Source organism: Uloborus diversus, chromosome 10, assembly GCF_026930045.1.
Source record: "Uloborus diversus isolate 005 chromosome 10, Udiv.v.3.1, whole genome shotgun sequence".
NCBI classification, from domain to species: Eukaryota; Metazoa; Arthropoda; class Arachnida; order Araneae; family Uloboridae; genus Uloborus; species Uloborus diversus.
In genome coordinates, this window is record NC_072740.1 from 115861462 (window position 1) to 115884691 (window position 23230).

Below are 23230 nucleotides of genomic sequence, written 5' to 3' on the forward strand. Positions count from 1 at the left end.
ATGGAAATGAATTATTTAGCAGGAAACGTTTAAAAGCTTCATCTCTACGATGGAGCGAAAGCTATATTTAATTACTAAAAGCGGACAATGAACATTTTTAGTTTTTCTCTGGGGGGGGGTTTAAAATATAAAGGGAAGTACTACATTGATTAGAGAAGTGAAATACACGAAAAAAAGGAGATCATAAAAGTGATCAGTTTTATGAAAAAACGAAATTTATAAAGATGAAATGGAAAATGGCAGATTAAAGAGATGTGTGCTATTTTGAGTTTTAGCATTCAGAATGTTCGACATTTCGTATTAAAAAAAAGGAAAAATCACTCAAATGTGATATTTTTTAAATTCCATTTTTTTGCACGATGCTAAATTTTTATTTTAAATGCAAAGCACCAACTAATGCGTTTGACTGAATTTTTGAGACGCATTTGCGAAATCGTTAAACACGCATCTAGAGATGTTAAAAATGTGTCTGGATGTGTCTGGAAATGATAAGCTTTTAACTGCTGAAAGTGGGAATTTTCTAACTTCTATTATAGAAATAGGGAGAACTGTAATTTTTTGAAAATTTTTATTTTTAATTGCCAAAAATCGGGGGATTGTCTTATTCGGAGAATTACTGACAAAAACCTATTTTTTCTTTCTTTTTTTTTTTTTTTTGGTAAAACGAACGAAGATATCTTATAAAATATTGAAAACCAAATTCATTTAGAAATATTTTTAGGAATACAAATAAATATGTAGGATATTTCAACGGAAACTTTATGGAGTACTGTTATAGAGTTTTTATCAAAAGAGTTTTATCAAAATCTTTCATCTTAAAATGCCTCATTGCCGAACGCTGTCAGAAACGCATCTTGCGTTTTTTAATGAAAAATTGAAGCACGTTTATATCTTTTAAATGAACTCTCCATTTATTTACAGAGTGAAATAGCCCGTTAAGATAATTCGCGAACGGAAGCTGAATGGTAAAAGAAGGGTTTTAAAAATTATTTTTGCTTAAAATTTATTTAAAGTTGACCGACACTTTTAACCTTCGATCATTGAGAATGTTAACCTCAACTGTTTTTAAACTTGAAATATTCCTAAAAAAAGGCGCTCAACTGAAAAGTTAATAGCCTGCACTATCTTTAATGTAGTTTACGGCGTCCAATTCTTTTAATTCCAATGTCGGAGAAAGGAGATAGATGCGCAACACGGCGGAAAAAATGTCGTTGATTACACTTTGGCAAAGTGCCTATCTGCCTAGCCTTTTTTCTTTTGCTCAAGTAAGTAATGATATGCTTTGGGTCGCCCCAAGCGTAGGATTAATTAAAGTCATTCTTATCTAGAAACGCTTTATAGTAGATGGAGGGTACTATAAGCTATCTTGCTTACTACTTGAAGATTTGTGGAGACATTGGATGAAGAACGAAGTAGTTTTTCCTTTTGAAAATATCTTGATTTTTAACGTCTGCTTAGATTGGGGAATTGGCAGTTTAAGTGCTTTGATTTTCATTTTACCTGTAATTGAAAAATTTTTATTGGCGATTTAAATGTATTTTTATTCCCCGTTATGACCGAAAGGCATGTGGGAAAACATTTGCATGTCTTTTATTTACTACTTAAAGATTTGTGGAGACATTGGATCAAGAACGAAGTGTTTTTCCTTTTAAAAATATCTTGATTTTTAACGTCTGCAAAGATTGGTTGATTGGCATTTTAAGTGCTTTGATTTTCATTTTACCTGTAATGGAATATTTTTTTACTGGCGATTCAAAGGCATTTTTATTCACCGTTATGACCAAAAGGCATGTGGGAAAATATTTGCATGTCTTTTCGTTTCAAGATTTGGGGAGACATTGGATGAAGAACGAAGTGTTTTTCCTTTTGAAAATATCTTTATTCTTAACCTCTGCTTAGATTGGTAAATTGCCATTTCAAGTGCTTTGATTTTTATTTTACGTTCAAGTGAAAACTTTTTATTGGTGTTTTAAAATTATTTTTATTCACTATTATGATCGAAAAGCATGTGGGAAAATAGTTTCGTGTCTGAATATTTGCACGTTAGCTGCCCATATCATTTCTGAGGAAGTCCGAGTAAAGCCGTGCACAGTGTGAAGATATTGAATAACACCATTTTTTTCACCAACTATTTCAATAAAATCCATTACGACTTTTGATCAGTATTATTACTATTTAATTGCAACGACTATACGATCCTGAAATTACTAACACTAATTGGTCTCATATCGCGTTTTATATTCAGTCACTGATGAAATCCGTCGTCTGAACGGAAAGCTTAGTGTCCGTCACCAATGACTGAACCGGACTGAACGTCAACTTTAATGTTGACTGACGTGACAGCTAATTTATACTGTTTGAAAAGTGCTTGTACTGAAATTTTACTGATGTTAAGATTTACTCATTAAGGTTAAAAAAAAAATAATAAAGTTAAATATGAAATATCAATAATTTTCTGGCATAACTGACGAAATTATCTTCAGTAATTAACGAAATTCATTTAATCGAGAGGGTGAGGACTTGGAATTTTTGGAGGTACATTATTCTCTAATATTTTACTAGCGGAGCATTTTAATCCGATTCAGGTTAAAAGGAAATAACCAACGTTTTGTAGCTCAAAATTAGATTGCCGCAAACACGTGTTTCGGGGTCTCAAGAAACCCCTTTTTTAATGCAAAGAGGTGAACTGTTGGATGTAAAGACATCCAGTAAAAGCAACGAGGATGAACAGCAGACATCTTAAAAAGCAAAATCGCAATTAACAAAACAAATAAGACGAAATGGATATCAGAACCGAAATTTAGTGCATGAGTTTCTTCGAGAGAAAAAACCGTTAAGCAATAAATTTCTTCCCGTAAAGCCGTAATAATACATTTTACTGCCAGATTGAGTCCGCTAATTAATTATGTAGAAATATATTTCATGTTAGAAAAAAAGTGGTAACGAGTCAATTGTTACATTAAGCGAAAGGCAGGGGATAATCATAAAACAGAAAAAAACAGCAAAATGTTGGGAAAACAACAAAAAATTTTAAATGTGTACAAAGGTAAAACAAGAAATGTGAACGTAAAGACCAATTAAATATAATTAAACAAAACAGAATGAGTTCATATGAGAGGATGAAAAAAGACAACTAATGATACATGAATGAAAGCAAAGCCGCAGAAAAATAAACTAGATTAAAAATATTCTTCAGAATATGGTGAAAAAAGGCAACTAATTATAGGAATGGATGTCAAACCGCAGAAAAAAAAACTGGATTCGAAAGATTCTTCAGAATATGGTGAAAAAAAAGGCAACTAATTATATAAATGGATGCCAAACCGCAGAAAAATAAACTAGATTAGAGCGATTCTTCAGAATGTGGAAAGACTCCCAAAAATCAAGATCTGACTAATTTGAGCATTTCTGGATAATATTATAAGAGTTAAAATCAAAGGAGTAATTCGACTCAGATGAGGGTTTTTTCTTTTTTAACTGAAGTTGACTAAGTTAGGAAGGTATAACGTTTGGTTACACCTAATTCTGAAACAGGTCGAACTTACAGACATTCTCTCCCAAGGATTTTCCTTTCCCATTAGGAGAAAGCAGGTCTGTTGGAGAAATCCAAAATCGAAGTCTGTCTTTTTTTTTATTGAGTAGAAGGACATGATATACTGCTCAGTTTGCTGTTCGCATTTTGTTCTATCTTGGCCTAGGGCGAAAATTAATTGTCATGGCCAACATATAATTTTTGGCACGTTGTAACACTTGTTCCTCCTCCAGACTGGAATTTAGCTCATACAGGGGAGAACTATTCAGTGAGCAAGTGGAATTTGTTGCTATAGAATTCGGTCCCCCTCGACTATTTAGACATTTGAAGTTTGATGCCACATTGTGTTCATCTTTAAAGTAATGGCGCATCAAACCATTGTACTCTTTTTTTTTTTCCCCTGTGGGTATCGTATACCCGAAGAGATATACTTCGAGCAATAAAATTGGCCGCCGAATCAATCGGAAAGAAACAGCGATACAATATTTTATCTAATTTTAATTCCCAATTAAAGATCTTATTATTTATATATATATATATGTATTTTGGGGAAGGGAAGAGTGAGGGAGACTATCTTTTTATTTAGATTTTCGTTAAAAGTCGAACACTTAAAAGCTAGAAAATAGGGAAAAACACACATAGAGGTAAATATACAAATAGCACTTAAAGGGGAAGACAAACGGAATTCATTGCCATAGAATTTTGTCCTAAACTACTATTTAGACATTTGAAGTTAGATGGTACTTTGAGTTCCTCTTTAAACAAATGGCGCTCCGAATTCATTGTCCTCTTTTTTTTGGGGGGGGGGGGGTATTGTATACGCGAAGAGAAGATATACTTTGAGCAATAAAATTGGCCACCGAATCAATTGGACAGAAGACTACGATTTTATACTTGATACATTTTTAATTTTCGCTTAAAGATATTATTCATTAACTGTGAGTTTGTGTACTTTTTTTTTCTGCTACTTTTTTATTTGATTTTCGCTTACAATAGAAGACTGAAAGACTAGAAAATACAAAGAATAATTTTGGAATAATTTACTTTTAACTAAAATGACAATTTATGTATAGTTATATTTTTTTAGTCTGTCAGTTTTTAAACTGAATTGCCTTCTGCAAAAATTTTATGAATTTGGTGAGAGTCCGTCTGTCACAGTGCTAAAATTTGTTCGATACGAGTTTAACACATCTCAGTCGCTATAAGTGTAATACATTCTTTCCAGCTTAACAATACAAGTATTAATTGTATAATAATACAAAATACCATAACACTTTTCATTACCATACAAGTGTTGTATTTCGTTTGCTTCAGTCTTCGGATGAGACTATAAAACATCTGTTCATCTTGTTGATAGAAATTCTGCCTTTTCAGGTATTCAGCTCTAAAAGAAAATCAAATATTTTTTTTTGTTAATTACAAATCTGTGAGCTATTATTTAATGTAATAAAGCTTTAAAAGAAAATCTAACAAATCACGGATTAAAGCACCATAAAAAATAAATTAGAAATAATTTCAATTAAATAATTTGAGATTCATAATTATTTTTTTCCCTCTCTATCGAAGCTTTAGACGCAGCTAATCAGGCCTTAAAAAATGGTTAGAAATCGCTAAAAAAAAAAAAATAATAATGATTAAAATATTTTAGACTTAGGCTCAACCGTATTTCTGAATTAACTACACTGTATAAAGAATAAATAAATAAAATTAAGAAAATTTAAAAAAATCTGCTTCACTACTAGAAAATCTGTAGAAGACTGGGATTCCAAAAATTTTTCTATCAACGATACAGTTTCTTCTTTCCAATTGAAAAGCTGTATCGTTACTAGAAACCTTTATGGAAGTCCAGTTTCAAAGATATTTACTAGTAGAACTGCGGGTTTTTTTCGTAGCACAACAGTTATTACAGCACATAGCTATACCTTTGAAATTTTGACACGTTTTAAGCCGTATTACCAATCCTAGTATGGCTTAATATACGTGTAGGCAGTGATTTACTCACTCCTGGCGAGTAATTTTTCTGATGCGGCGGGTGTAGATTAACTTACTGACTTTATTATTATTTTTACACATCGTATAATGTTAAGAGATTTGAAATATTATGGCTGATAGCTGTAAGTTCCCCACCTCTACGCCTAGGTACTATATGAAGCTACTCTAACAGAAAATTCTACTTGCATTAGTGCGCGATCTCAATTTAGTTTTAGTTTCACTGCATTGTTTTTAGTAACAAAGAATTTCTTGGGAAATATATGAAACATTCTGCAAAGGTCATCGGGGCAAGATTCCGTAACTCATATGATTTTTTTTTTTTTTTTAAGTTCTAGAACTAGAGAAGCAACAGATGATTTCAACTATATTATGAATTTGAAAAAAAAATCAATTGATGGGGATAGCGAATAATTTTTTCAACATATGCGTTATTTACTTTTAGGTATTACGAAAAATAAATAAATGAAAATTTTAATTAATGCCTAGATAATACTTACGTCACTTAAATAGCCGAAATAATGAGTGTTTCACGCTATCAATTGAAACTTAGTACATTTTTAAGTTCCTAGTGACGTACTGATAAATATTTTAAATAAAACGCTGACAGCAAAATCTTTTTTGACACACACATAATATACCTGTATATGCAAGTAATTATTAGCAAGTAAATAGAACACATTGAAACAGAAAGAATTAAGAGTCAAATCTTTTAAGAAGTTTTATCATCAAAAACTTTTAAGTATCAAAAGTAGAATCAAGTACCTATTTTAAAACCTGGAGAAGTTTCATTTAGGAAAAAGACGTAAATTCCATATGATAAATTTGAATAATAAACAATGCTATTCGTCTACTATTTAAAATAAACCAAACTGAGTACATAAAATAAATAATTAATTGGAAATCCATTGCGTAAACTTAAGAAACTATTCCTATCGAGAAATAAAACTAAAAGGTAAAATTTTTGCAAATTTGAAAGGAAAATGTGTAATTTCCTGTTTTTACATGATTTAAAAGTGTTTCAAATTTTTGACATCTTAGAGTTTATTTTCGGAACTCGAAAAGGAGGTTGAAAATTTAACCGCTTATTTCAGAAACCTGTCAAGAACCCCTTTTTTTACAAGGTTTAAAATATTTTTTAACTGAAAAGGGTATATATTAGGTGCGTTTCTTTCATTAAAAAGCGCTGTAAATCATATTGAATAATTTATATGATGATATACACGCTTTCCTAAAATTTAAAAGTTTCAGATCTGTCTGGTATCTGAAACAAGCGATATGAAATGGTTCACTTTTTAGTTCACGGGTCATAGGTATCCAAGGACTATTGTACTATTATCCTATTTATAAAAAATTTAAAATCGAGTTAATTATCATTTCTTTTGCTTTTGTTGTAGATTTCAAGTATATAACTTTTATCGAAAACTTAGGGTGAGTTGGGCAGATTCCTGAAAAAATAAGCCTGTTTGTTATTTCGAACTCCCAATAGTCTAGAACTCTCTTTGCATCGAACATTTTGCCATAGCAGTGGTCATTTGAAGGTTCTTTTGCTTTGGTTTAAGAGTCAATTTACCGTTCTCGTTCAAGTTCTGTGTAACAAATTTTATGAGCGGTCTATTTTAGAAGCGATTTGCTGAACTTCTACCAATTTACAAAGTTTTTATATGATTCCTACAATTCCGATTTTTTTAAAAAATATGATATGGCTGTCATTTTTCTGAAGTACAGCAAAATATGAAAAGGGCTTAATTTGTATCGGTACTATGGAAGTTCGGTTAGCTTTTCCTCTTATCTTCTTTTCTTTTCATTTAATTTCTGAGGACTGTACGAAACTTCAGCCTATTTACGCCTGAATATAAGCTCTGAAGAATATATTTATATATTTTTTCACTATTGTTGTTTTATGAATGGAGCCTTAGTTCATGCCTAGAGAACAGTGGGAAGGGATTGTGATATAATCAGTGATGTTCCCATTAATTTTCTGAGGGTATGCCCCCAGTAACCCATTACGTACAATATGTGTATGCGATCATATACATAATGTGTCATAATATGAAAATTTTTGAACTTGAGGGTGTACGCTATATGTCTAAAAATTGTTTGAGAGTATACGGCGTATACTCTCAAACCTGATAGAGTAAATTCCTGACTTTGGAAACACCCCAGGATATAAGTTACCTTTTTCCATATTTAAACCGTCGATACGGAAACTGACATAAATCTGAAAAATAATAAAACAAAATAATAAAAAGTAGAGGGATCCGCTCCCTGCTCGTTTCGCTTGCCAACACTCGTTTGCCACCTGCATGGCTCAATGCTGCCTGCTGCGGGTGACAATTGATGATTTTGATGCTTTTTCTCCTGGACTTATAAGTATCTTCATTTAAGAGTGCCAACTTGAAAACATAAATTCACAGGAAATAGATCACAAAAAAAAAAGTCTCAGCACCTGGTATTTTAACATTCTTCAACTTTTTACTGCAGAAAAATTTAAATGCGTCTGTATATTAATGATATATATTACCTACATTTTGTGCTCAAATAATTGCTCGATGTGTATGCGTTTCGAGTACATGACCGAATATGTATAGATTTATTGAAAACAATTTAGCTGAATAACAGCGTAAGAAGGCGTGTTGTGAAATCAAAGAAGTCATCAATCTTCAATAAATCGAATTTAGTGTGATTGCTAAATTTTGTGAATTTGGAAAGTTATTTATCACTGTAGTATGAAGCGTCACAACGAATTAATTAGTCAAAAATGAATTTTTAAGGCAGTAAATATTAGATTTTTTTTAAAAATGAGTATGGATTTTTATACAAAACTCTCCTCAGAAAAAGATAACATTAATTACATTATGATCAAAGAAAGGAAAAAATAAAATAACAGAATGAAATTATCAAACTAATAATAATTGTCATTGAAGTTATTGTTACTTTGTATTTAAAATTTGTTTGTTTTTTAATAACTAATTAGGCTTTTTTTTAATTCTTGAAATAAATTTCACTATCATCATCGAAAGCATAATTAAATTTCTGTCTATTGATGAAAATGAAAAGACTAAGCCAATCCTTTCCGTGATTGTCAGAATATATTTGCCACACAATCCGTTTACTTTCAATCCCAAATATTGGACATTCTTTCCAGCTGAATTGCTGCCCTAGTGCCACATTAGTGTGCGCATCGGCTCTAAATCAAGCCGTCCAAAAACCATTCGTTTAAGAAAGATAATCGCCTAACGATTAAAGTTGCGAGTCGGAATTCAATTTTCGAAACAATTTGTCTGCAAAATAATTTGTCTGCGACCGGAAGAGACTTGGAATGTATTCTTAGTCGCCACTTAGCTCATCTTAAAAACTTGAAACTCAACACGTATCTCACGCTCGAAGAGATACAAAGAATACTCAACCATAGTGTCAGGGCAAGCCATTCCCATTTGCACAAATGGCGCGGAAGTCTAATTTATTCCGGCAAATAGAAATTGAATCGGAACTTTGGAAATAAAAAATAATCAATCCGGGCTTTTCTGCATTTCTCGTCTCCTTTTGGGGCCACTGCAACCGCAAAATGCATTTTAAGATCGGCCGCCGAAAATTTGAGCGCATTTTCCTGATTAACATTCAAGCCGGCAAAGTTGCCAAGTAGCAATTCTGACCCGACTGGCTTTAATATCCGGCATCATATACGGAATTGTAACTTAAAACATATTTCTGGCTCGCTCGGGAGAATCGCTCGACTCGCTTCCGAAACTTTTGGAAACGCTCAATGAACAAGATTTATTGCTACGCTTGGCAACACTTTTGAGGATTCGGGACATTAAATTTCACAATCAATACCGGGCGCTGCCGCTGGATTTATGTATTTATACGAGCCTTGATTGGTGTGGTGGAATATTTTTTGGCTGTTTTGGACTCTTTCGTATTGCTACTTTTCAAAAGACTTTCGTTCGTTTTTTGACTCGGTGGAATTCGGAGTTGTTTAACTCATTGAAATGTTGGGAGGCAAATTATTTAATGCAGTTTGGACGTCTATTTGAATGTTACGTTAGTTCTTATTCTGTAGTATTCAGAATTTTCATGAGGCCATTTGGTGTAAAATAGAAGAAATGAGAATTTTGCCGAGGGGGGAGCGGTAAGCCACCCAGACGTACTGGTGGATAGCTACAAAGAATCTTGATGCCCAATTTGGAACTAGATGGAGTGCCTTGGCCCTTATAATGTGAAATTGCACAAGGAATTTAATTTATCCGAGATTAGCCAATTCAAATAGACCTCATGAACATGCCGTATAATTAGTACGGCTCTGGTGAGCTACAAGAGACAAGTTACTTTTTCGAGTTTAACTCAAACGAAGGAAAAAAAGGAAAGTGAAATTAAAAGCTAAATCAGAAAAATTCTTACCTTGAAATAAAGATACTTTTCTTCTGAAAGATTTTTTTTTTTTTTTTGCGTAATGGAAAAAAGAATTAAATCGGTATCCCGACAAAACAACTGAATTGTGGGTTGCTCCTTTAAAAAACTCGTTAAAATGATAACTTATAATGACGTTTTCAAAAGGATTGAGGGCGTAATTGCGTCTCACAAAAAAACACCTTTGAGAAATATGTGGGCCATTCTTCAAAAAGTGTAACTTTTCTGTCACCCTCCTTTTACAGAAAAAACTTTAAGGAACAATTCATTTCACAATGCTTTTTAATTTCATCAAAAATGTATCTATTTAAAAACTGCCAACAATTTTTTTAATAATAATTTTTATTTTAATATATTTTGGTTCACAACATGTGAATTCTCACCTCCGTGGCATGTCACACTCCTTGTGTGACTTATAACTTGTTATATTATGTTGCTCAATAACTTGTTTAACTAAAAGTATATGTGTATTTATTTATTATTCCTTTCACAAGTGTCTCAAATACTAATTGTTTAAGTACATTTAATTTTTTAATATTGTGTTTTAGTTCCTTTTAGAAGGACAATGAGTCATGTCACACAATAAATTTTCACCTCCGTTACCTAAGCACAAAATGCCATTCCTCATCAACACGTGGCAGTAATGACATCAAATTTTACTTTCCATAATACAAGGGAGCCCCCTTGTTTTTTTTTCAGCCATTGTTGAAGTTGTAAGATTTTTGTCGAAAAACAAGAGGATAGATTTTGCTTTAAAAGCTTAGTGTGAATATTCTGAATTCACACTCCGTGAACTTGAATTTCAGGGATGCAAATTAATGTAAAAAAAGAAGTGAACATGTTTTCATATGCTAAACACGTGCACATTGTAGCAACGAAGAAAAAAAAATTCTTATATTAATGGAAAGATCCTCACCTCCTTGAATCTCACCTCCGTGACAGACCTTATCAATGTCATTATTTCTGAGGCGAAAATAACAGATGGAGGGGAAATACATCAATAATAGGCATTTTACCAAAATTATAAATTGCCAGTATATCCTCGAATTTACTAAATGCTATTTTTAACATACATTTAAAACTACGAATTAAGCCGCACTTTAATTAAGATAGCTTAATATTATATTCCCACTAATCATTAAAATAGCTGATTGTTTGCACAACTAACAAAATAACTACTTTGATATTAAATTGGGCTCGATTGTTAAACATTAAAAGTTTTTTTTTTTTTTCTGTGAATAAGGCATTATTTATTTATTTTTTTATTTATGAGTAAAATAATTGGAACTTAGCTGGTCCATTGTTTATGGTTACTTCTAGCAGGTAACACTTTCATGTAAGAATGGAAAAAAAAAGAAGACAATCTTTCGAAATTGAAAAATATTTGCGTTTATAAGTTACGTTTTCTGGAGAATGACCCACATATGATTACATATTTTTAGTAGATTACTGTGATTTAAAATAAGAATTTTTTCCGTTTAGAATTACCCAGGCATAAAGAGTTAAAGGAACAAAGACACTGATAGCAGACAACAATTATTCAAGTTTCAAAAAGCTACTGTCCGCCTTAACGTAGGTTACAGAGATTCTAAACTTTTTTTTTCGGAGACTTGAATATCAATACGTTTCTCTTACTGTTTCTGAATAGCTTAAGTTCATCATCGTTATCATCATCATCATTGGCACGACAGCCACAAGGTGGACCAAAGGTCTTCAGAGCGTTCCTCTTGTCTGTCTTCCTGCTATCCAGAATCTGTTAGTTCCCAATGTTTGTCAAAATAGCACCTTTAGTTAGTACCTAGAAATAGAACAAAAACTGATTATTATTTTTTGTGGGGGGCGGGGACATAAAAAATATACTTCTTTTAGATCATGCATTTACTGAATAAATATAAAGTTGTATTTGTACCTATAGTATTGCAATAGAACGTCAAAAATCCGGAACGTCAAAATTCCGAACGCATCCCCATGAAGTTTTATTGACTTTTCCTTTACATTCAGGAAATAATGATATTTTTTGTTACGTTTTGTTAAAAAAAATGTAAATGCATATTGTACCGCTATGTACTGTATTGTATCTCATTTATATACATCATAAGTGTAACCACTATACTTGATTGAGTGGCACACTATTTTCCTAAATGGTTGTTTTTGAAAATCCGAACTACGTATGGTCTCAAAAATTCCGGATGTTTGACGTTTTACTGCTCTGTAGTTCTCTGAAGATTTGCAATATGATTTTTGGTAGAATATTAAATTAATTTTACTTGTTAAGTTGATATATATATATATGTTACTAATGGTAGTGTAGAGGGAAGTCGGATTTTTTTTTTTTTGGGGGGGGGGGTTGGGAGAATAGATGGCATTTATTTATATATTCTCGTCGCTTATGTTAGATACTGACATAAAAGCAATAAATTTTGTTTTGAGACAATGGAAAAATAACAAAAATAATAATGCACTTAAATTGCAAGATGGAAAAAAAGGGGTAATTTAAGCTTTAATGCTTTTTACTATTTAAAATCTTTAATTACGAAATTACTCCTATAACAGAATTTTTATTTGATCTCTTGGGCTTCACTATAAACGTGCGTGACTGTACATTTATTTCCTTTTTTCACTTCTCAATTTTATTTTGAGACAACAGAAGAAAACTCAACAATAATAACAATGTATTTGAGTTGTGAAATATAAATATATTTTCAAACCGTGAATTATTTTTAAAGCATAAATTATTTTTATTATTTTATTTATTTTTATTTATTTATTGCTTTTTCTTCTCTCATTATGTGTGGAAAACATAAAATGTTTCAATTTCTTTTATAATTGAGCACAAATGGCTCCCAAGCATCTTATTTTCACTTTTCCCATCAAAATGTTCCACCTCAAGTTTCCGTAAATTCCCGTTGTTTCTTCCAACTGTAAGCAGAAGTTAAATCACTACTTTATGCTAAGCTTGATTCACTGTATATTAAAACCCCTTTCATCCAGAACAGCTTGAACCAAAGGTATTCCCAATAATCCGGTCAAATTTGGTTAATATGCAAAACATAGTTTCAAATAAGCAGGTTTACCATTCATTACAATAAAAAGTTACATTTTTTAACAAAATTACAGCGAATTATTTATAGGGCATGGGCGCACCCCCCTCAATATCGCTGAGACCCCCCCCTCCCAAAAAAAAACTAGAGCCCCCTCAAACCGAGCTAAATACCACTCAAAACACCCCCTCTAAAAAATTTAATGGCAAAGTCTGCGCCGGGACCCCCCCCCCTCTATTTGGTCCCCCCGGCCACTCAAACCTTTCATAGATCGAAATAGAAAGCGAATGCTTGACGTACTTATAATCATGTTCTTGCTGTCTCTTTCAAGTTAATTATCTACATGAACTTTTTTTTTTTTTTTTGAAGTCTACAAATTTTGTCCGAATCATCTAGGGATCCGGCGGATAAACGAGTTCCAAGGATGTGAGTTTACGTTTCTAACGAAGCCGATGGTTAGCAGGCTTATTGCGATGTTTCATCATAAATTTTTCATCCTTCCTTTCCACAGCCGCCTCTGTTCGTTTATTTTCGCTAAGTAAATGGGGAGTACCGATCTGTCTGCAAGGAAATTCGTCTGGGAAACCTCCACGAGAGTTTTAAAACTCTCGATTTATTATGGGATCTGCTTTTTATGGCGTCCTCTGAAGCACGACCACATTTTTGAAGTTCATCGAAAAATGGGCTCTTTCAAAAGTTCACCGAGTTGAGATTGAATGTTTCCTCTTCACTGGCAACAAATGTTGAGTTTTCAATTGCTGAAACAACGAGGCTTTTGTAATGTTTTTATGTTTATCTGCTACTTCCTTGTTCTAATAATACTATTACTGTGTGAATTACTCGCAGAAAAACTGATGCTATAAACAAACATATACACACGACTAACACTTGCATTTATTAATGAGCATCAATAGCTACAGTTCTGCTTTTGTTTCACTTTTTGTATGTATTATACGGTAGAACGTTGACAATCCTAAATAATTTAGACCATAGGTAGTTCGGATTTTCAAATTGTTCGGAATTTTGAAAATAACCAAGGCAATATCATTAAAGAAAATAGTATGTCATTTAATAAAATAAAATAGTTATACAATATGCATGTGGATAACATGCAGTACAATATATAATGCTGCAGTATGTAATTGCATTTTTTACAAAAATTACTCACTGTTTACTGAACAAAAAGGGAAATTTATTAAAACTTGGGAGTGCGTTGAATTTTTTACGCTTCACTTTTTGTGTTATACAATAGAACGTCAAAAATCCGAAGTAGTTGAGATCGTAGGCGGCTCAGATTTTCAAATTGTTCGGATTTTTGAAAATAACAATGACACTCTTTAGGAAAATATCAGGTCATTTAATGAAATAAAGTAGTTACATAATATAGTTGCGCATAACATGCAATACCATGCATAACGCAACAGTATGTAATTACAATTTTTAACAAAAATTAACGCTCATTGTTTACTGAACAACAAAAATATAAAAAATATATATTAAAACTTCATGGGAGTGCTTTTGGATTTTTAACGTTTTGGATTTTCGGCGTTCGTACTTTTTTTCAACATATTTGACCCCCTCATCCTTTTGTTGCTAAGTGTTTAACATCAATTCTCCCCCTCCCCACCCTTCGCCACACTTGACGCTATATTACCCAAACAGAATATTTTTAAAGATGGTTTTTATTTAAATAAAAATGTGATGTTGCACTCCTTGTTACCCCACCCCTCTCTCCCTTTTATCACGATCCCCTCCCTCTTTAGCGCATGACAACAATAATGGACGTCACTCAGGGAACTTGTAATATTACATCTTTTTTTCATTATTGTTTACTCCCTTTCTTTCTTTTTTTCACAAAATGTCACACTTCACCCACACCCTCCCCTACCCCCGTCACATGTGTTACGCTATATTACATAAACTCATACACACATTTCAAGTTCTATTTTTTAACTTCATGCATTTTAATGACCGATGCACATGTGTGAACATAACAATAACAATGGTTATATCTGTACTTTTTCTGTAAAAATAAGATTACGGTTTACAACAGAAAAATAATTAAGGTAAGTAAATGTGAATACAAAAGACCGACTGAATTTGATATAACTGCTTTAGTTATTTATTTTACTTTATGAGCACAATGCACTCATAAACAGATTTTTTCACATGAAAGATCTGGACCAGGGCATTTTAGTACTTTGTTTTATTTTATTAGAATGAATTTTTCTGACCTAGGAAACAGTTGGGAAGCTAAAAGAAACACAGCGAATAATTTTATTTCTGATTGCATAAGGCCCTTTTAACCCTTAAACGGCCTCTTTTATATATATATATATATATATATATATATATATATATATATATATATATATATATATATATATATATATATATTCCAATGCAAAAAAATATATTTTATTTTGCTAAAAAAAATAACAAACTTCCAATTTAAATAAGTTCAGTTCTTGACTTATTGTAAGCACAAAACCTTACACAAAATTGTATTTCAAACATGTTCACTGCTTTTGCGCTTCGCTCTCTCCTTTTCCATTATTCAAACGGGATTTCAAAAAACCGTCTTGCCATCTATCACACTTTAGGTTAGGAGGACTATTTTGATTGAAGTATATTTCTTTTCTGTTAATATTTTTTCAGACTACTTTTATTATCAGGGCTTTATTTCGAAATCTCATCTCCAGCACTTGAGTTAGTCCGAACTTTAATGTTTGTTTTAGCAAATGAATTAAAAATATTATATTTTCTTTATTATTACTTGCATTACAACGATACAGACAAGACTTGCTATCATATGGTTCAAACTATTCCCTTTTCCTTAGACCGAAATGTTACTTTTATGTGTCACAAAAAACCGGAAGAATGCAAAATAAACTACTAAATTTATATGAAAAGAATGTTTTAGTTAAAAAATTGAACAAATTTATCTACTAAGTAGTGAGTAAGAATAGTATTTTTGTCAATTTCATAAAAAGTACAGATTTTATCCTCTTCAGACCCAAGACCAACATTGAATGACAATTTTTAAAAAAATTATTAATTGGTTCTAAGCACATAGAAAAGAAGATTTTTTTTAAAAAATAAAATTATTTTAACTTTCATTTTTGAGAAAATTAATTTCTCCTGCTAGTGTTCTAAATCGGAAGGAAGATTCAAGTGTGAAGTTTATAAGCTTACATGAAAAAACACAATATTTATGGAATTCAGCACCATGTAATGTAACAATTTTACAGTATAAAAATAATAAGGATACTTCAAGATGTGCATGCGGGGAAATTTATATTTTGACAAAAATGCTCTTTTTAATTTGACTGTAAAGAAGCTCCGAGTAAAAATCTGTCAAATATAAGACCTTTTTTTTTTTTTTGCAGTACTGCAGGGTTGCCCAATGCTCCGCATTTTGCGGAGTTGCTCGTCAAAAACGGTGAAACTCCGCGGCTACACAAAAAAATTATGTTGCTCCGCATTTCCCGGCCGAACGTTTTCAAGCTTATATTTTGCTATTTTATCATGACAAACATGTGAATATGGGAAATTAAATATGCTTACACTAAGAGATTGAAATAGTATTTAAAGCTGTTTTATTAATTTAAAAAGAAATATTTTATGCCTGTGATTAAAATGATTATTAAAACTCTTAAAAATATTTTAAATAATTGTTTTTTTTTTTTTTTTTTTTTACAAAATACAGAAACTGCTCCGCAAAATTTTTAATTGCTCCTCAAAATCGCCACAGATGCTCCTCAAATTGTTTCTTCAAGGTTGGCAACCCTGGCTACTGTCATCTTCAAACCGAAATTTTTATACTAATTTTTAATACTGTGCAGACGTGCCGGCATTTTTTGTAAGTGTTGTTTAGTGTTTTCTACAGCAACGGCGGGACAGAGAATGTTCAATGATAATTTGAGTTAGTATTTTGCAATTTTTATACAAAGTAAACTATTGGTCACACAATAAAAAATCGTATGATAAGAGCTAAATATTTTTTTAAAGATTTATGTACGCTTTTCTTGTTTTTTTTTTTTTTTTTCCTTTACTTTTCCGAAACATTTGCACAATAATCGCAAATAAACAATTCGTGATTACTCGAGAAAAAAAAATAAATAACTCATCAGACATTACTTATATGCAGAAATCCCAACTTTACATACTTTGTGCATTCATCTATTTTGTATAACACCTGTTTGTATATTCTAATTTTATTTTTGGGGACAAGGGGAGGGCAAGAAAAGAGCGATGATCTTGGTTATTTAAAATGTATAAGATTGAAAGAAGTAGAAAAGTACGATGAAAAAAGTTATTACAGTGAAACCTGTGTAAGTTGACCACTTGCGGTGCACTACTTTAGTGGTCAACTTTAGCAGGTGGTCAACTTATAGAGGTTGAATTTTATGATAAGATCTAATTCTGTGCCTGAAAATAGCGGTCAACTTAGACAGGTGGTCAACTTTACAGGTTTTACTGTACTAAGAATCAAAGTGCGGTTTTTCGTGAAAGTTACAGATTGCTTGAATTAAACCAACTTCAGTAAATTCAATACTCGAGAAAAGTTTTACTTGTGATATAAAGGATTACTGATTTACATTTTTATTTTCACAATAAATTTTTAAATGATTTTAATTCCTTTTTTGGTTTTAGGAACTACAAAAAAGTTAAATCCTTAGGATCAAATAAATATATAATCATCGTTTACGTTTTATTGGATTATTTTTTAAATGCACTATATTTAGGCATTGTATAAATATGACATTTGATTTCGGAGGATATTTTTTGCTTTAATTCATTTGAATGTTTCCCTTCTTCTATTATACCCATTTACTGTACACTCGATATTGACAAAAAGTAGTCTCGTGCAGTTGTAGACGAACTTCTTGTTTTCATTTGTATTTTTGTAGTGTAAATAAGGAAGTAAGAAATAAGTCAATCGTTAAAGCTCACTCTCAATCTTACCCAAATATTACGTAATTTAAATAATTTAAAAATAGATATAGTTAGAGCGTTTTTTTTTAATTTTATTTTTAAGGCGTAAAAAAAACTTGATATTTTTAGAGGAATGAAATTTAGTTTCGAGGCATGAAAGGGGACAAAAACAGTGAAGATCATAACAGTGATTAATTCCATAACAAAAACTTTCTAAGGAGAAAATTGAAGGTTTGGAAAAGGAGATATGAGTAATCTATTAATTTTTAACATTTAGAGTGTTCGACATTTTGAATTTAAAAAAAAAAAGAAAGGAAAACATTCGAATAAATTGTTTTTAAATGTTCAATTGCTTTTCCCCTCCATTTATCCTTTCCCCTTTATTTAAGTTGCAAAGCGTGAAAATGAGCTTGACTAAATTTTAAAGACGTAACTCTCATTATTCCGGACACTATTAAACCGGACTAAGTATAATCCGGACAGCCAATTCGATGTACATACTGTGTAAATAAAAGGTGAGTTAAAGCTTGACCACGGAGAGATGGCTGATGACCTTGAAGTGGAAACATCGTTTGTAAGAGGTTGTTTGTTATCATTTTGTAATAGATAGGATCAATGAGAATGCCTCTTATTACTCGGCGCTTTCTGACTAATCTTACCTATTACAAATGATAAAAAAGATGTTCCCTTTTCAAGGTCTTCCGCCATCTCTCCGTGGTAAAGCTGTAACGCCGTAACATATTTTCGTTGCCCTAGTTCATACTAGGTTAAGTACTTGATTTTCTCTTATGTAGTTCTACATTTTATTCTCTTAAAGGCCTGTCCATAAATGATCTCGCACTTTTCTCAACTTTTTCTGACCCCTCTCACCTCTCCTCGCTCCTTTGTGATAATGTGTCACAATTCAGACTTCATCATTTCCCCCATCCGCCCCCTCTTTGTCACATTTCCACCCATTTTTTATTGAACTACACTAATTATAAAAGTGTGTGATATCACATTTCTTGTTACCCCCTCCCTCCCACTTGCTACAAACTGTCACAATTTCACCCCCCCCCCCTCCCCAAAAGCGTGACATTATTTGTGGATAGCTCTTAAAGACGATGTTTCGTCATCAATTGAAAGTCGTTAGTTAAGTGTACATTCACTGAAACTCTTTCTTCCATCTACTGAAAACGCAGAAATTTTATTTTGGAATGTTGAATATATGGTTTTATAATTTTCCAGAAAATATCCCACCACATTGTTAACGAAAGATATTTTACTTTGCTGTGACTTTCAAATTGTACATGCATATATGGATGCATCAGTTGCCAAATCGATTAACTCCGCTTTTTAAAAAAATCCTCATTTCTGCTTTAATAGTGCTTAATCAATGCTTAGCATGTAAATTTATATTAAAGTTTTGGTTCAGTACACTTTTGATCCTGTGATGGCAGAAAATGTAACACGAGGGTCATTTCACTCCTATGGAAAACACAATCTTCATCACTTTTCTCGACTTTTTGTTTTATGGAGTTAATCGATGTAACAAGTGAAGCATACATATAGCATCACTTGGAACAGCCAGGACGTACCAGCGGGGTGGGGAGGGGGTCGATGCAGTCCTTGCATATTTTAAATTACTGTAATAGGATTGGCATTAATGTTAGAACCATAGCCTCAGAGGGGTTGTTCCTCAAACCCTTTTCTTCGCTGCACCATTGTGTAGCATTATCAGTATTTGTATTTCTCTTACGTTTTGCACGATTTTAACGTGGATATGCTTGTGGGTTGTTTTCAGAGCTGTTTCTATGTTATTACATATGTTGTATTTTATATTGTTCTATATATGGTTGTATTATTGATATTTTACTATTTATTCGTTTCAATGCCTTATAAACGAAAAGATATTTGTGTGGTAAGATATAAGAATTATTCACATAATACACTCTATAAAACTTGATTTCTTTTGAATATCATCTTTGATCCGTCAAAAAAAAACTGGGTTAATGTTTTGAGGGACGACTATTATGAAAAATATATATTACAATTTAATGAGGTATTGCACTAATTACTAATTTTCAGTACATTGTGTAATTTTGGTTTTGAAAAACTTATGAATTGTAAATGACACAATATTTTTTGAAAAGAATTATTAAACAGTACATTTTTTTTTCTCGAGTTCTATCTCAGAATCAGAAAATACGTTCGAAGTGTGATATTTTTTATTATTTATTTATATCTGGAGAAGATATATTACCTATTTATTTTTGTATAAATTTTAAGCATAAAATTAAAAAAAAAACTAAAATACGTATTTTATATAAGCTTCGCTGCAAGGATATTTTCTTCTGAACGTTCTTGGTAAAAAAAAAAAATCTACTATTGATTCGAAGATGTGACTGCAATATCTTTGCTTCTAATCAAACAGGTGTCGAACTTGTTGTTAGCTTAGATTTTGAGATTTAGGTCACGAACTTCAATCAAATTCAACGAACCATTGCTAGAGTGAAAAAAATATTGCAGTTCAGATAAATATTTATGTAGTTTATACAAACTTAGAAGATGCACAAATGTTCATATGAATGAATGATTATGTAATTTATTTTAGAATCAATCGCGCTTTGCACACTGTAAAATTAGAAGGTATTGCCTTTATTATTATTTTTTTGTTTTTTGTGCTATTCGAGCACGCAATAGTTAAAGTTAAATAAAAATGTTCTTGTACACATTTTGAAGCATGCGTTTTACATTAATTAATCAAAAACTATAGGTTTGTATATTTAATACAAAATTCTGATGTACACTTCATGCGTAAAATTTCTGTTGTTTATGCACATGGAACTACGTTCAAGAGAGAGTGCACATCGGCATTTTGTTCACGTGCGTACACATATTAAATTGAAAATCTCATCAGATAGCAAAACTAGTACTTCTAGCAGAACGTATTACATATGAAAACTAGTTTGATAAATGTTTTTGATGAATTGTACACAAAAAAAAAAGTTCTGAACAACTATAATAAGATCACGTTTACGATTTTTTTTTTTTTTTTTTTTTTGCTTGAAATGTTTAGGATAGCTTTTGAAAAAATAAAGGGGTGATTTTATATAAAAAAAAATAATAAATAAATAACGCTTCAAGTTTTATTATATTAGGTATCTCATGGCTATAGAACGTTTTAATGTCAAAACTTTTACTTGTTTTTTGATACATATATGGATATTTCTCTCGCAGCAGCTAGCTAAAAACATATTTTATTTGAACATCTCGTTAAAATATATTCTGTTATGTTTTCATATTTTTTAGACAAAATGCAATAAAAGATAATAATTTTGAAGGAACTATGACAGTATCTTTCTTTCTCTCTCTCTCTTCCGATGTGGCGTTTTATTAGTGCGGTAGAGTAATGAAATGTATAGAGCTTAAATTTTAACTATGATTTAAATAATAGCAATAATATATAAAAAAAATTAAGGTTTTTTTTATGACTGACATTTTATATTTAATTCAATTCAGTTCAAAAAGCAATAAAGTTTTTTAAAAAAAAGCTTTTCAAAATTTTCTGCCATATTTCTTTCCTCTGTATAGAAGTAATATATGAAAATTTCAGAGAGAAATCAGCAGAGAGCGGAATATATATGCGAGGATTTATTATTATTCTTTCATTTCAAAGCCAACACCTAAAATTAAATAATGATAGTGAGAATAAATTAGAACGTCGCCTAATGGTTACTTTTAAGAATGAAACACAGTTTTGCGATGAAATGTATTTAAATACTAGAAAAATGTTTTTATATGAGTCGAAAGTGTTAAAGGATGTCGTTTTTTACTCTACAGGAACAACTAGATTAACATTTAAGAAGTAACAATAAAGAGTACTGTACTTAAAAAGAACATTCTTAAAAAGCACCCCGTAGAATCAAGTAACGCTTGCAAGTTAGAGACAGAAAATAAGCAGAGATCAAAATATAGAAATAGATAATTATTCTTTAACTCTTAAGTCAGACTTATATTAAATGACTAAGTGAGAATAAGTTAAAAAGACGTCAAATCGAGGACGCCCCGATGGGAGATCATGGGTGGTCACTGTGAACTTCCAAAAATTTCCCTATTCGGAAAACTTTGTCTGTTAATTCGGTAAAAATTTCATAGTTTGGCGAAATTTGGAGTTCCATTCGGCGAATTGAAAACTTTCGCCCTCCCAAAAATGTAAGTTCGGGGAGCCCCTGAGCCCAATGTCCAATTTTGAGGAAGAAACGAAACTCGGTGATCAAACGTTTCGAACACGAGAGAAAATTTAGTGCCTAAGTATATCGTTTTTTACGAATCCAGATTAGATTCATTTACGTTTAATATTTTGCGCGGTTTTGTTTTATCAAGGTCAATGATTAAGATAAAATAAGAACAAACAAAAAGCATGTTGATGTCTCGTTCTGAGAGGAAAAAGAGAGCTCTGCTACGAAATTATTAGCTTTTGTTACATTTAATAAATCAATTGCGCTTTCGTTTTTCTCTTTATTTTCAAAGTCAATGCTCAATATAAAATAAGAGCAAATAAAAAGTGATGTTGACGAGAGGAAAAAAAGTGAGCAATCAAGCATGTTAGTGAGCCGCTGCCCTAGAAAAAGACCTTTATTCCGGAGCTTAAAGTCTGGTAAGCTTGCATGTGATCTATAAAAAGCTCCCGTCTCGGAGATAAGAGCCGTGTTTGCGTTTTGCCGGCCGATGGGGCTGTCTCAACTTTCATACTGCAGCAGAGTGTTTATATTTGCAGGCGCCAACGGATTGCGGCGGCGAGGGCGGCAGACCTACACGCGCTATCAGACTCTGGAGTTGGAGAAAGAGTTCCACACCAACCATTACCTAACTCGACGGCGTCGCATCGAGATGGCCCACGCTCTTTGCCTCACCGAACGACAGATCAAAATCTGGTTCCAGAACAGGCGCATGAAGCTCAAGAAAGAGATCCAGGCCATCAAGGAACTGAACGAACAAGAGCGGCAAGCGCAGGCTGCCAAGCTGGCAGTGCACCAGAAGACCTCAGCATCCAGTGGAGGTAACAATGCCACCAACAATGATTCCACTGCAGCGGCAACAAAAACGTAAGGTCGTTCCTCCTCCTCCTCTTCTTCTTTTGAGAATTTAGTTTTCTTTTTCCCCTGTTTTCACCCTTTCTTTCAGCAAGCAGTGAGTGTCGTATATCTTCCGTTCTTTGCATGGAAAGGGAAAAAAACTCGAGGACTGACTTCCTTTCCACAAAACACCCGGTGGTTGGTCAATGCGATTTATGGTGTTCGCGATCTTATTTATTGCGCTTAATGTTAGGTCACGGTTT

The 23230-nt window shown here is 32.1% G+C and overlaps 1 protein-coding gene across 1 annotated transcript in view; it reads left to right on the forward strand.

The window, feature by feature from the left end:
- The window catches only part of LOC129231216 (homeotic protein ultrabithorax-like), a 55298-nt gene extending 32297 nt beyond the window's left edge, over positions 1 to 23001 (forward strand). Inside the window, exon 2 of the mRNA XM_054865472.1 lies at positions 22670 to 23001. Within this exon, the coding sequence (XP_054721447.1) occupies positions 22670 to 23001 (332 nt within the window). The remainder of the gene's footprint in view (positions 1 to 22669) is intronic.
- Positions 23002 to 23230: the final 229 nt, after the last annotated feature.